Source organism: Arachis hypogaea, chromosome 3, assembly GCF_003086295.3.
Source record: "Arachis hypogaea cultivar Tifrunner chromosome 3, arahy.Tifrunner.gnm2.J5K5, whole genome shotgun sequence".
NCBI lineage: Eukaryota > Viridiplantae > Streptophyta > Magnoliopsida > Fabales > Fabaceae > Arachis > Arachis hypogaea.
The window spans coordinates 21,214,501-21,229,909 of record NC_092038.1 but is presented as its reverse complement, the minus strand read 5'-3'; the positions used below and the strand labels follow the sequence as shown (position 1 = coordinate 21,229,909).

General features: G+C 35.6%; 1 protein-coding gene and 1 non-coding gene across 3 annotated transcripts; both read right to left on the bottom strand.

The window, feature by feature from the left end:
* Positions 1–587: 587 nt before the first annotated feature.
* Positions 588–8,984, bottom strand: LOC112789796 (callose synthase 12). 2 transcript variants are annotated; one of them, XM_025831839.3, is made up of 3 exons: positions 3,320–8,984; positions 2,309–2,371; positions 588–883 (listed from the first exon to the last, which is right to left on the bottom strand). In XM_025831839.3, the coding sequence occupies exon 1, from the start codon at positions 8,642–8,644 to the stop codon at positions 3,332–3,334; it is 5,313 nt and encodes a 1,770-aa protein (XP_025687624.1). In that variant the 5' UTR covers positions 8,645–8,984; the 3' UTR covers positions 588–883; positions 2,309–2,371; positions 3,320–3,331. The 2 variants fall into 2 exon arrangements, with proteins under 2 accessions (XP_025687624.1, XP_025687626.1); XM_025831841.3 differs by lacking the exon at positions 588–883 and adding an exon at positions 1,180–1,546.
* LOC112793564 (small nucleolar RNA J33) lies at positions 5,599–5,676 on the bottom strand. Its single transcript, XR_003198257.1, has one exon. It is a non-coding gene; the product is annotated as a small nucleolar RNA J33 (small nucleolar RNA).
* Positions 8,985–15,409: the final 6,425 nt, after the last annotated feature.

Genomic DNA, 15,409 nt, shown 5'->3' with positions numbered 1-15,409 from the left:
TAAAAATTTGGAAAATTGGTAAACCTTAGCAATTAACAAAATAAAAAATAATTTTTTAAATACATTTTATACATAAATATATTATTTTATCATGTCTGATTTAACTTTAGTTAAATTTCAATTAAACTTTCAAATATTTTAACTTCTAATTTTATCCGTTTGATAACCGGTTGCATTTTCAGAACTTGATAGTAATAATATGGGGTATTTGATATAATTTGTTGCATCAGTCCACAATCAATATTTAGTTATTTACCATTGAACGGTTAGTGTACGAAACTGTAATCTTCAGCTGATCTAGCGGCCATATTTAGAAGTTTTGAGCAAGAAGAAAAGTTCAACAGTCAATAGATAGAATTTTTTTCAAAATCTATTATAGTGGTTGAATTAATTCAACTCGGGGGAAATGCGACGTTTTTTTTCCTTTTTTAATTTACATTCAGCCTAGCTCTTGAAAGTTGAGACAGCGAATGATAGAACCTTTGTACAATATTAATCTCCATTCTGCGAGTAATTTGTTTCATCCTTGTACCAGGTTTGATTTCTTACACAACCGAGTAAACAGCTGTTAGATGAATAGACAAATCTGAATAAACATGGTACAACCTATATATCATGAAATAAAATTCTTCTGCCGGATTTAGTAGACAGGAAGAATCGCCAGCAAAAACCAATTCTAGACGTGACAAACGGCTAATTACAATAACAAATATGGCTAGAAGTAGTAAAGCAAAGAATAATATTCATCCCCCATCCACCGAACACAAACAAGAATAAAATAACAACCTTGGCCCCTCTAGCTACACAAAGTTAAATCTGTAAGCAAATCAAAATATACCATCTCTCTCCTATCAACTCTCTGCAAACGATTCCAAAATTAAGTCTGCAAACATAACACAAGGCTATTATTAGTTACGATAAAAAGGCAGTAGGATAGCTAATTAAATCTTTCACAAAATGGAAGCATTGCCATTGCCATTGCCATTGGCACACATGCAAAATTGCGATGATATATGGAAGGAACCAAAAAGAAACTTGAATGGGAAGCAAGAACCACAGAACCTCCAATTTATAACAAAGCAAATATCAACACAAAACACTGTACAACAAATACGAGAAATATTTACACGCTACTAAAGCACATACACTACATGCTCTAAGAACATTCGCAGCCACTTATTTTCATGTAAAAGTTAAATAATTATATAAAAGATGCTCCTAGATCGCGGATTAATGTTCTCCAAGAATATTATACAAGTATTTTACATCCATTTTGTCATGTGAATTCTGTCAAGGAGGATAGGCTAGACAAGAGATTATTGAATGCTCTTGGAGTGCAAACCACTCGTTTAAATCTATAATTACATCAAAAAAATTATTGAACGTTTTTAAAGAACATATTAAATGTTCTTCAACAGCATGCAGAATTGCGCACCCTCAACGAATTAGCACCTTTTTTGGGTTGAAAAATAATTATCTTGAAATGATAGCCACAAACCAGTCAACTGCTATTCAATAATTAATTAACAAGGTAGCTAATACCCATCTACAAAAAATTAGAGAAATAAGCATTAATTTACCAAATGCATTTGTTGCAATGGCCATAAAATCATTAGTCTAACATATTTAATTATGGCATAGTCATTTTGGGACTTGGGTATTATGGAGTGTTCAAAGTCTCACATTTGAGTAGTTTGAATTGCTTGATATATTTAAGGATGGTGGTTCTTTCTCCTTAATAGCTAGCTATTAAGGGATTGTTTCCCACTATCATTAGGTACTTAACAATGATATCAGAGCCTAGCTTGTTGGCAACACGAAAAGGGTTACCTATAAAATGGATTAAAGTAAATACCGAATATTACGAGTGACTACCACTAAGTCAATGTCAATAGAGTGAAGCCATTGTGGATGTCGGCTCTCTAGGGCCGGTGTCTTGTCCGGGACTTGGTATTATGGGGTGTCCAAAGTCCCACATCAAGTAGTATGGGACGCCTGAGGTATTTATGGAGAGTAATTCTTCTCCTTTAATTTCTAGGTTTTAAGATGTAGTTTCCACTTTCCTTAGGTACTTAACATAATCCTACACAAGACTGCCCAATCATTCATGCTATAGAATTCAGCTATATACCACAACATTCAACTTCGGGGGAGGAACTTGGAAATTTTATTTTAACATTCACAAAACATACTCATGGTTATCAAATTATTGACGCAGCGTAATTGTGGCAATCAAATTCCGATAAGGTAAAATAGCTAAGGCCTGAGCAAGTATCGGGTACATATGGAGTTTGGAGAGAAGGATTACCATGTATAAATATCTGGTGAATCTAGCTCCATATACCACATCATGTAAAAGGCACATCAAACCCTGATAACATGGCAAAACGAATCATTAAACACTGAAACGGAAAAAATAAATAACAGCAAGAGATAGAACATACGGCTAGAATTCTACATGAGCTGAGAGGAAATAGTTTGCTATTTATGAAAAAAGGTGTATGAAATTAGAGTTCTAGATAATCTGAATTTTATATGAACTTTTCTTATCCTTCTACAACATCCATGATTCTAATTTCCAATGTGCCAATATCATTATAGACCTCAAAAATACCCAAAAAAATAAGAATTTACGAAATCTAAGGTTATGGAAATTACAATAAATTCATTAAAACTGAATATTTTGATCGACGCTTTACTTGTTGTCAACTTGAAAAGAAGTCAAGCCTTTGAGTTTTTATGATCTCATAATCTTCCAATTCCATGTAAAAAGAATCTATGTTTGATATAACAATGTGAAAAACCAAAGCTACAATTGGCTAGACGCATGAGTACTTCTAACTGCATTCTATTCCTATCATGATGCCATATATTTGAAAAAAGAACTCACATTAAAACCTTTGCCAAGTACAAGTTCATAAATAATGACGATTAAATCAAATCTGCACACACAAGTATACCAGAGAAGAGATCGTGTAATAACAAAGTGTATTATAGATGTCACTGCACACCCTTCTAGTATTCCTAATTCACAAACAACTGACAGGTGATATGGGAATTTATTCCGTGCTTAAGCAGGTATGTGCTTACGACTTTATTAGAACTGCATGTATCTTTATTGCACAAGAGAATCAAGAATATCAATCACACAAGGGGAGAGAAACAATACTTAAAAAAATGGATCTAATTTTAGCGGAATAGTAGCATTATCGTGTTAAAGTTGTTCGTAGTTTGACATACAATAACATCGGGTCAAACAAAAAGAAGTTATTCAGCAAAATCCCAATATATATATATATATATATATAATGGAAATTACCTTTGATCACAGTCAAGCTTGAGACTTTTTCCCTGTAATAATTTGGAATATCCGGAGGCCCCTGCTAAATGCATCATTGAAAAGCATTCTGGTTTGCATGTTCTGAAACCCAGGCAACCATGATAGTAGTGCCACAGGGGCCATAATAATGACTCCTAACAATATGTCATATAGACGAGCCACTGAAACAACTCCATCCCAAACTATAGTTGATTCCAAAAATGGCCGAAATACTTGGGCAATCAGTATCAGGCCCCAGCCCGTGGGAATGAATGCCAACAGGCTAGTAAAGATATCCACAAATTTGAAGTTGGTGAATTCCAGTAAAGCAACTATCACAAGAATTGCGAGAATTATGAGGAGGAACTGGACCAGCCGATAGTATATATGCTCTTTGGCTGCATATTTGTTGTGGGCATATGCAACCAGCATATATACCCCAAATATAAGAACCACACAAATCCAAGACAGCAGGTAAACAACAATACTGTGACTTCCAGCAGCAATTCCTAGCTGATATACAATTCCATACTGGAAAAAGAAGAAACGAAGGTCTAAAATTATCTCCATACATTTCCCCCAAAGGCCAGTTACTCTTAGATGATCCTGCTCTTCATACCACCACCTTTCCCAGCTCTGTTCAGCCTTAGCAAACACACTTCCTCTGTACCAAATCCAGTTCATAAAGTCATCGAAATCATACACAGTTTTTAACCAGTCAAAGCCAGAAGGATTGAAAACAAACGGTGCAATAATCCACGATGCCACTAAGAACCAACTAGTAATGGTCATGGCTATATACACAAATGTGTCAGATGCCACAGGACTGTGTGAAGCATAGATTACAAGAATTAACCCCAATTCAATTGCTTTCACAAAATGGCTACGTGCATAGAGTCTATAGTTCTCAGCAAAACTCTTGTGCTCTACAACAAATCCACGTCCGGTAGCCCGATATTTTGCCCCACCATGCAAAATAGTCCGGCCAAAGAAATGACTACGAGTGCCCATTGAGAATGTGTAAAAAACTGATGAAAGCTGGAGCTGCATTGTCAAGAAATCCCAGATAGCCTGAAGGAACCCATGCTCAAGGGAATTCTCTACAATCATTGGAAGGGCAGTGAAAAGTCCAAGTTGAATAATGAACTGCTGATTCAAGATGGTACCAAGTGCTTTATTGTTATTGCTGTTACTTTCCATTGCAGCCTCAACACCACTAAGGGCAAGATAAAGTCGACCCCATAGAAAGGCATATACAGTCAGAATCACCATCATTGTGTTGAAGAAGAATCCCACAGTAGTGTAGAAGAAAGAGAGCATGCGGAAAAAGTCCAGCCTATGACCCAATCTATACACGTCTCTGCTAAGGACTTGCTCCCCATTCCCACTAGCAACCTTTGCTTCAAACATTGATACTTGATTCAATCCAACGTCCCTTCCCTTTCCAACCTGAATGTATTCATGGTGTGTAACATTACCTCCTCGGAGAGTACAATTAAAGCCAGCAAAAATGTCTTCACTGATGTTGATCACTCTGGAAGCTTTGCTGATACCACCACGTGTTAAGAACCAAAACCTGTCAAATACATCTGGATGACCATAATGCATCCTAACCTTCAAAGGATTTGCCAAAACCCTCTGTCCTAAGGTGACAAAACTTGTTTCCTGAGCTGACATGAACCAAGCAAGAGAGGAAACAGAACCAGTAAAAACATGCTCCCTAACTCCCAAAATAGTTGGTTTCCGGATGCCATAGTAATGCCTGTATTCTTCCAAGAGATTTCGCATTTTCAGTGCCTCCTCAAAGTAGTTATCCTGGTTCATATCAATAGTTTGAACTGCATCACCACGAGTGAATATGATGGCATGATTTTGATTTTCTGGCTTTCCTTCCCCAAGCTTCAAGGGACCAGGCAACTTTACACGGTAAATTTCCACCTCTCTCTGCAATTGTTGGTCATACTTAACAAGAACGGAGTAGTACTCCTTCTCATCCCTACTAGTGGTTATTTCATCAACATAGGCAACCCGAAGAGCTTCGTTGTTTTTCATCAGATACAAAATTTCCTCAGCATGAGGATCCTTTTTTGCTTTCTGAGATCCATATATCTGGCAGGCAACCACATATGTGAATTTCATTAAAGCAGTCCCATATTCATGGCCTTTGAATAACAAACTTACTGAACTACTTGCCCTGCTTAAACTCCTAGATGGTGACTTTTCGGCGTTCATAACATCTAAACTATCTTGCCTCATTGTAACAAGTTCACGGGATCCCTCTCGAATATCCATTTCTGACGCAGAGTCCAGGAAAGCCAGCATCTTGAGGGCCCGGTAGTAATACATCATTCCTCTAACTGTTCGTGTTAGTGTCTGGCCTCTGTAGGAAGCCCAAAGCCTCAACTCTCTAAGCTTATCAGCCCAAATATCACTGTCTTTCACCATCCCCTCCCGACGCATCCTTTCCATAAAATTCTTCCAGTCATCATCATATATAGTCTGCAAATAATAAAGGATTGAAACCCCATCTTCATTCTCAGTTCTGAGCTGTTCTTTGCTGTATAATACTTCTTCCGAGTAATAAGGTGTTAAAACACTGAAAGCCAACATTTTCTCAACTTGGGGAGCATGGGGCATGTTCATAAAAAGTGAATTACTGAAAAAGGCAATCCTCCGTCTAGCTTCTAGATTTTTGGGGATGTTTTGCATTGAATCCCTGGAGGTGAGAATTGTGTGCAAACGCCGAACCTGCCGATAGAAGTTCTCATTGTTGATCTCAGGTAACTGAATAGCATTCTCAAAAAGGAGACCTGAACCTGGGTTACGTTGAGCCAAACCATCCTCCCTCAGCTGTTCGGTTTTCCTTTCTTCCCTGAAAAAATCTCGGACAGCAATCTCATAAAGGGCCTGAAGGCTATTCACCACTTGAGTAGCATCTTTCTTGGGTTTGTTTAATAAATCAACAAGCTTTATCAACTTGCTATGGAGCAGAGGCAGTGCAGTGGTTTTGAATGTTTTTGTGAATTTCTCAATCTCCAAAGAGTGATCAATTTCTTGGAATAGAACTGTCACAATAGAATGCTCTTCACTGTTGGGTTTGATAATCTCAAGAAGCAAGTGCTTTATGCTATCATATGCTTCAATGACAGCACAGCGTCTGTACTCATTCTTGCGTATCTTTCTTGTCAGCTTGTTGTCAGACTCATCAACCAGTTCTTTGGCTTCACTGAGTGCAAGCAGCAACTCATTGCAGAGAAGAAAACATGGCCAGCGGATAACCCTGACATTCCAAGAGTTCTGTGGCAGCTCCAAAAGCTCAACCTCCCTGTCAGAGATGATATCCTCCTCCCTGAAAGACAAAATTATCTCATTCCATATCAAAGCAAACTTGTTGGCCTCAACCTGGTTAGACTCAAGCTTCTTAAATGGCCGACCAAGCCCATATCTGAGCTTCAACCTGTGGATGGCATCCTTAAACTTGCTCTTCAATGTTCCTCTTGCATTCAACAATTGCTCCTCTGGCATGAGATTGAACTGAATTGCACTGGCAAAAAACTGGAACCTCAATTTCAGCTGTTGCATATTTCGAATCTCACCCAAATGTGCAAACAACCCCACAGCAGCCCCAACAAAGGATGAATATATTGAATACCAAATCTGTATATCCATTAGATATATCAAAACAACCGGAAGCCACAATAATCCAACAGCAAATCGGTTGCTGTTATGAATAAACTCATGCCATTCATATTCAACATTCCTAAGCTTCAACAGTGCCTTTGTTGGAGCAACCATGGGTTTGACCTGCAGAAAGTAACTGAAACAAAATTTTGTGGCCAGCACCACAACCCAGAACAATGTGTACTTAATGTTGTCCACAAGACCTTCCCTCAAGCCACGACCAACAAAGATTCTACTTTGAAACCACCATGACAACATGTAAAAGATCCTCCAATTTGTATTCTCAACAAAGTTTCTAATCCAGGGAATTATAAAAAGGGCCAGAGCCAGAAGCTCAGGAATGATGAAAACAAACACAACCTCCAGAAAATTCACCACCCTTCTATTCGCTTCTGCTGACCACCTCCTATCATGGTTTCTCTGAGACCATATCCTCTCATACATGACCCCAAACACAACAATCCACCCGGCTGCAACAATAACCTTCATCACCATCCTCACACCTTGCCCCATCGTCTCCCTTGTCACCAACCTAAACTGCATCACCATATCAAGCAGAGACTGCACTAACCTCATGCCACTCCACGTGAAGAAAATGGTCAAAACCTTAACCTGAACACTCCTGTCCTCCAATGCTTGCCACGGATAAGTCTTCTCCTCCCAAGCAACAATAATAGCAGCCTGAAGGAACAAAACCAGCATCACCCAAAGTCTATCAAAACTCCTAAGCAGGTTTAAAAACGACCTCTGCTCCACAAACCCAGTCTTCCCAACACGCTTCCCACCGCTACCCGTCACAAAGAAGTTGCTACCAATATCAAGGGGCCATCCAAGCTTCTCAAAACACCTCCTACTCCAAAAATACTCATTGATATCGTCGTAATTCCTCCAAGCACTGTGCGGAGCAGTTCCATTCCAACTACTATCAACCTCACGCCTAATAGTTTCATAGATAGGTTTCACAACGTGGTTGAGGAAAGCGTTCTCACCTGAAAGCGAAGGCATCACAGGCTGGCCAGTGTTCTCGTCAATGTAATCCTCCAAGATCTTGTTCAGCTCCATTGCCATGTGGTGGAAGATGTAGCAGATGCACTCCGGAACAAAGCGGAGGTTCGCCACCTCGCCCCAGATCAGGAGGTAGAGGGACACATAGAGGAGCTCACGGCGCTGCTCAGAGTCAGCGGAGCCGCCGCGGCGGCGGTCGGAGATCCAGATGTTGGACTTCTTGCCTAGGTAGGAGCACCAAGAGTTGTAGTTTTTGAGGAGCTTCCGGCGGAAGCGACGGAGGACGCCGGCATCGAGTGTGTCGATGTTGTCCGGCGGCGGCGTGAGGCGCATCTGAGCGTTGGCGAGGTGAAGGACGAGGTGCTCGCGCTGGTTGCGGACGTTGTCGCGCTGGAAGCCAAAGAAGAGTGCGAGCCAGTCAAGGAGGTCCATGTGAGGTCGCCATTGCCCGAACGGCGGCCGCCGGAGGTCTCCAACGGCGCGTAGTGCTGCTGCAGCGGCGCGGACTTCAGGGAACCGGAGGGAGGGGTGGTCAGCGAGGAGATTGTAGACGGGGATTATGTTGTAGGGCTCTTCCTCCCGGACCGGTGTAGCGGTGGCCACCGGCGACGCATGGGGTTGACGCTGGCGGAAATTCATATCATCGGAATCGGAGCCCTAGAAAAGCGGTGTCGTTTGGTGAAGTCTGAAAGTCAGCAATTGTGCTAAGCCTGTGTGTGGCGGTTGCAATGGTTGTTATGCCGTTATAGAGAGAGAAACAGAATTGAGAGAGAAAGTGGTCGAAGAAAGAGTGAGAGCGGACAAGGTTGCTAACGTGCGCACTTCCGAAATGAGTAATGACTAATGAGTAGTACAGAGTGGGAAGGGGAGAAGAAACGGCTCGTTAGCGCGTTGAGAGTGTTTTGATTTGGAATTTTTTTTAAATTAAGATTGTGATTTTTACCTTTTTATTAAATCAATTTAATTATGTGGAAGAAATTTAATTTTACCTTTTTTTAACTTGTACGTGTATTTTCAGCGTGTCGTAAGCATTAAGTCTTGAGTTACACGTTTCTGCAACTTGCAAAATGTGTGCAAGATACTATAGTGTGTTTTTCTTTCTTCTTTTTTTAACAAAAAAAAAATTCTTTCCCAGTTGAATGGAGTTGGTTACTAAAGAAAATAGAGTGTGCGTTGTCGTCATGAAGACAAGAACATCCCTTTATAGTTTCCAAGTAATGAGAAACTAAGAGCATGCATCATGCTTATATGAATATGATTTGAGTATTTGAGGCTCGCTCAATGTTTTAGCGTAAAAGTTGATAAGTCTGCACACACAAAAAGATGAAGTAATGAAGTATATAATTTTAATTCTAGGTCCTCCCACTTGAAAGAGATAACTAGTTCATGCTTAATATAAAATCAACTGATACTTTTTTTTGGTTCATCATTTCTCTCATAGTAGTAGCTGGCCTAACATTGAAGAATTCATGCCATTGTTCCGTCTTTTATAATTCAAACTCCGTGGTTGAGTACTGTGCAAATTATTAAGACTTTTTATCCTTTTTCTTTAACATAACATTATGTGTTTATCATCTGAAGTTTAAAATTAGTTTGCAAACTACATACAAGTGAATGAGTGACACAACTACAAAAGCCCAAGGTATAATAAGAAATTCATCTCATAATTAATGGATTTAACTAGTTATGTGTTAGGAATTCTACATTAGTTAGTAACTAATTTTAGTATACACTTAATATGATTGATTTTAAAATTATAGATAACATTTCTTATTTCATATATGCAACAACGGAATTCTAATTAAGGTGCACAAGACAAGTCAGCAAACATAAAAAAGAGGAATATAGATCAAAGTATCAAACAATGTCAAAACAACTACTGATGATGATAACGACCTCATCAGTCGAACCTTAGCTACCATGTTGACATTTTTTGTCTTGGATTTATGTGGAAATGTAATATGAGTGTCAAAATCTTTGTAGGCCGGATTAAAGTTTCCAGCCTCTATTGATTGATATAAGTCAAACTGCTTCAAGAATATATATTGTGTTGGTCACTGATCATCGTCCATTTTCTATATTTTTGGTGTACAGTAACACCATGTTCTTTAGAAAGAAAATGGCAGTGGGATACTGGGATATGTCTGGGTACCGGGGTATTCTAAGGGGAAAAGAAAAATTGATTCTGAAATGAGTCGTCAATAATAATGAAAGTTTATTAACTTTCCCTGATTTCAAGGATTCCCATACCCCACATGGAATGGCACTTTGCGCTTCTTTTTCTGACAGTTAGTCAGCTTCCTTTAATCTTGTTAGTTCTTCGTGTTTAATATATTTTACTAAAATTCTAAAATTTTAAAATACAAATTTAAAAATATATTTAAATTTTTTATTTTTTTAAAATATGAATATATTAATCTTTAAATTTAATTTATCTAATTTTAAAAATTTTTACACTGTATCAATCAGTCAGTACAACAAAAATTATGTTTAATTTTTTTATTAAATCTAATACACCTAAATAAACATAAGAGATCAATCTATTCTGAAAAAAAAAAGTGTAAGTACGGATAAGCTACGCGCTTGGTTGTAAAATGGAGGAAGCGGGCTAAGACAAGTAGACAATCAGATAAAGAAAGAGAAAGGTAGAATTTTAATTTCAATTCGTTCATCACGTGAAAGGGGGCATGAAATATTTTTTTTGGAGACTAGGGCATGAAATTTGAAAGAACAACGCGAGGTTTAGCCGAACCAAAAATGCTTATATTTAACGGGTTTTGTCATAGGATAATTCTACAATAAAATAAAGAGATATTTGTGTGAACAAAAAAATAAATAATTGTTTTTTAAAACTCTACTGCGTATAATGGATTTTAAATTTGATCCAATATATGAAAAAAAAATAAACAGTTATTTTAAAAAATTAATTATTTTTTGACCAAAAAAAATTAATCATCTCAATTCTAATTTATGAAATTTATTCAAACACTTTCTTTTTTTAACTGTCTGCTACCTCATCTTCATCAATCATCCCACTTCTCCAGCGTTAGAAGCTCTGTGATAAAAGGGTTAAGTACTATTTTCGTCCCTAAAGTCTATGATAAAAATCAAAATCGTTCCTGACTTTTTTTTGTTATTAAAATCATTCCTAACGTTACAAAACATTATAAAATTGTCCTTTTTTACTTCAATTTTAATTTTTTTTACTAAATTATCCTTAATAATTAATAAAAATAATATTAAAAATAAAAAATAATCCCCCTAACCCAACCAACTCCCCCTCCCCCGCGTGTATCTCTTCATTTTCTTCCGTCCCCAACCCCTCCTCCATCCCCCTCACTTTCTTTCCTGCTCTGAACAAGCCTCACCTGCCCACCATCACCGCTTGGTTCTTCTTCTTCTTCAGTTATGGCTCCAATGCAAACTAGGGTTCCAATTTCTCTTCAATCTTGAACAATAATGATAGATTCAACGTTGTTCATCATCCACAACAGCAAGAACATTGGAATGATGCTTTTTCAACTTCTTTTTCTTTAATTTTTATTCAATCTTGAACAATAATGTTAGATTAAGCGCAATCATCATTTACAACAGCAAGCACATTAAAATTATTGAACCAATAATGAAATTGCTAGTAGTAACAATTCCTGCTCCATTCTTTCTTCTTTTTACTTGATTTCTTGGATTTTAATTTGTTTTTTATTTTTTTATTTTTCTAATTTTTCTTCTTTTGTATCATTTTTCTCTGATTTGCTTCCTCTTTATTTTTGTTGTTGTTGATTTTGGGTAAAGCTAAAGTTAGACTTGTGATATTTTTTTGATAGTAGGAAAAGAAAGGGGCAAGGTAGTAGTATTATAGAGGTTGGAGGAGTGTTGAGGGTGGAGAGTAAATGGCAGATGTAAAAAATGGAAAGAAAAGATGCTGCAATTTTGAGTTCTTATTCCCATTTTCTTCCGTTGTTCTCTTTCTCTCTTCTTCTTTCTTTTTTTTATTTTTGAAGAACATATGAGTTCTTTTTTAAATTTTTTTAATTTATGTTGTTGCTAATTTTGAATCTAAAATGATGGTTGATGATTGTTGAATTGTTTAATTTAAAATTTGTGTTGATTTGTTTTGTGATTGTTGTTGTTGGTGGTTATGGTGTAGCGATGGTGATGGTGATGATAATGCAGAGGGTAGTGGTGAAGGTGGAGAGATTTTTTAATTTTTGTTTAAGGGCAAAATTGTCCGAAAAATTTTATATATGGACAAAAGGACGATTTTATAACGTTTTATAACGTTGGGGATGATTTTAATAATAAAAAAAGGTCGGGGACGATTTTGATTTTCACCCCATATCTTAGGGATGAAAATAATACTTAACCCTTAGTAAAATAATCATCTGACTACCTAGTGAAATGACCATCTAACATTTGTTAATTGTATAAACTTAAAACTGGATCGAACAAAATAACCATCCAATTAAGAATTAAAATAACAATCTACATACCTAGTGAATTGAACATTCAACAATGATGTAAGATGAAAAAATAATTAATTAGAATCAGTGTCGAAGGCAACAATCATGGCAGTCATCATATGAGCTTTCAAGACCAAGTTGCTGCAGTATCCGTTGTAAATCCTTTGGGATGATACCTGACAATGACGATGAAGATTCCGTCTCCCATGCGAACATTTCAAAAGCTTTTCTGAGATCATCATCCTTGTTGATGGTCATGAGCGCGTCGGGATGGCCTTCAGGTCCCGGATGGAACAAAAGTTGAAAGATTAAATGCTAATCCTAAATTTTCAAATTTTAAATTTTGAAATCAAATAATTAATTAAGAATTTAATATTTAATTTTTAATTTTTTAAAAAATGTTATTATCATAATGTACACTAATATCATTGTCTTTCCATACTTTCTCTTATTTTTAATCATGAAAGATTCATATGTTGATATTTTTATTCATAAAAAGTAGAAATTAAAGTTATATCTATAAAAGATCAATTTTTGTAAATAAATTTATCTAAATTCTAAAAAATTAAATAAAATTTTTAAACTACTTTTTATTATAACCTAACTTTAACTTCTAATTTTACTCCACACCACTTCTACCATTGCTTTTATTCTCAACAACTATCACTATCACTGTCGTTATCACTATCACTGCCATCATCATCTCTGATTATCAAACATAATACTTTTTACAGAATTTGGATCTTCTAAATTTTAAATTTGTATTTTAGAGGATAAAGTGTGATCTTATACCCTTGAATGGTTTCTCTCTCATATTTATTCTTGGTCCCATCTATAAAATAAATGGTGAGAGATCACACTTTACTCTTTAAAGTGAAATTCAAACTTTAGAGAATCCAAATCCCCTTTTATGATCAGTGTTTTCTTTGTCTTTGTTTTCAACCACACAAAAAAATCCAAACCCAATCCAATGAACCTTCCTCCATCACCACCAAAATTACCCTTCATCGGAACCTCCTCCATTTCGACACACTCTCACACCGTTCTCTTAGAAACCTCTCCAAAACTTATGGCCACATCATGATGCTATAATTAGATCAAAAACTCAACTCAACTCTGGTAATTTCATTCGTAGAAATTGTAAAAAAAAAGTTAAAAATTACGACTTAGTGTTCTCAAACCAGCCATAAAACACTGCCATGAAAATTTTGTTGTACGGCGCCAATGACGTCGAGTTCGGGATCTATAGAAACGAATAGAGGCAGAAGAAGAAGATCTACGTACTTCAACTTCTTAGCATAAGAAGAATGCAATCATTCACAATAATATATAAGAGAAGAGGAAGTTAAAGAGATGATGAAAGTATTACTGAGAGCGAGTTCAAACTAAAACCGGTGAATTTGGGGGAGATGGTGGTTTCAATTTCGAACAACATAGTTTGTAAGTACATGTTGAAAAAAAATATGAAAAAGAAAGTGGGATTCAAGATTTGGCGAGGAGAGTGATGCCGGTAGTGGTGATGACGATGATGGTAGTGATGGTGGTAGTTGAGAACAAAAGTAGTAGTAGAGTTTAGTATTAGGAGAGCGCGGTATAGAGCAAAATTAGAGGTTATAATTAAATTATATTAAATGGTCGTTTAAAAAATTTATTTAATTTTTTAAGATTTAGATAATTTACAAAAACTCATTTCTATTGGGTATAATTTTTATTTTTATTTTTTATGGATAGAAATATGCGTGTCTGAATCTTTCATAATAAAAAATAATTATTTACTCGTGAACACAATAAAGTATTTAATTATTTATATAAATGAATTTTTATTTTTTTATTTTTTTATCATAATATGCATCTTTGTCAATTACTTAATTTTTTTTAAACAATAATTAATTAATAAAATAATAAATGTACAAAATTAAGAATTTGAATATTATCATTTGAAAAAGATATTAACAAAAAAATTAATTTTAATATTGTTTCTCAAATAGATTATGTATCAACTATATATATATATATATATATATATATATATATATATATATATATATATATATATATAAAGAATTAAAAAAGTAGTACCCAAAAAAATTTAAAAAATTATTCACTTGACTAATACATTTAGCTAAATTCTAAATATAATTACAATAAAAATTTGTAAACACTTAAATATATAATATCAGGTTAATTTTTTCTTTTGTTTTTAAATATAATAACACTTTAAAGTTTAGAAACACTTAGTTAAGATAGATTTTATTTATGCTTTCATTTTTATTTTTATTTTTAATTTTTTTCATTTTAAAAATTTTATAAAAACAAATTTTTTTCATAAAATTCTATAAATAAATCATTAAAAACTAAAAAATACAATCAATTACACCCTTAAAATCTTGATGGATGGGCCACACAAACTAGGGGTGCACAGACCCGGCCCGGCCCGAAGGCTCGGCCCGGGCCCGAACACTTTAGGGGCTAATTTGGTGTGATTTCATCGGGTTTAGGGCCGGGTTAGGGTCTCAAAAATAGACCCGGTCATTATTTCGGGTCGGGTCCGGGCTATAACTCGGGTCACCCGAAGTCGGCCCGGTGGCCCGGTCATCATACATAATTAATATTTTGTGTTATTAGTGATGGATCATGACTATTTTTATGTGAAATTTAAGTATTGTAAACCTTAATATTTTGTGTTATTAGTCGTTATAAGACTATAAGTTAATGTTTTATATTTAGAATGCATAAGACTTTAGACTAATGCATAATATTGTGTTATTTGTATTGATTTAAATATTTGATATTATTAGACAATATTAGTATTGATTGTGGTTTTTTTTTTTTTGCTTTAGTATTGATTGTGGTTATGCTTTAATTTTAAAGAAGGATTGATTCTTGTTATATTTTTCTAAGTAAATTTTACCATGTTAAATAATGGTTGGAGTCTTAGAAATTT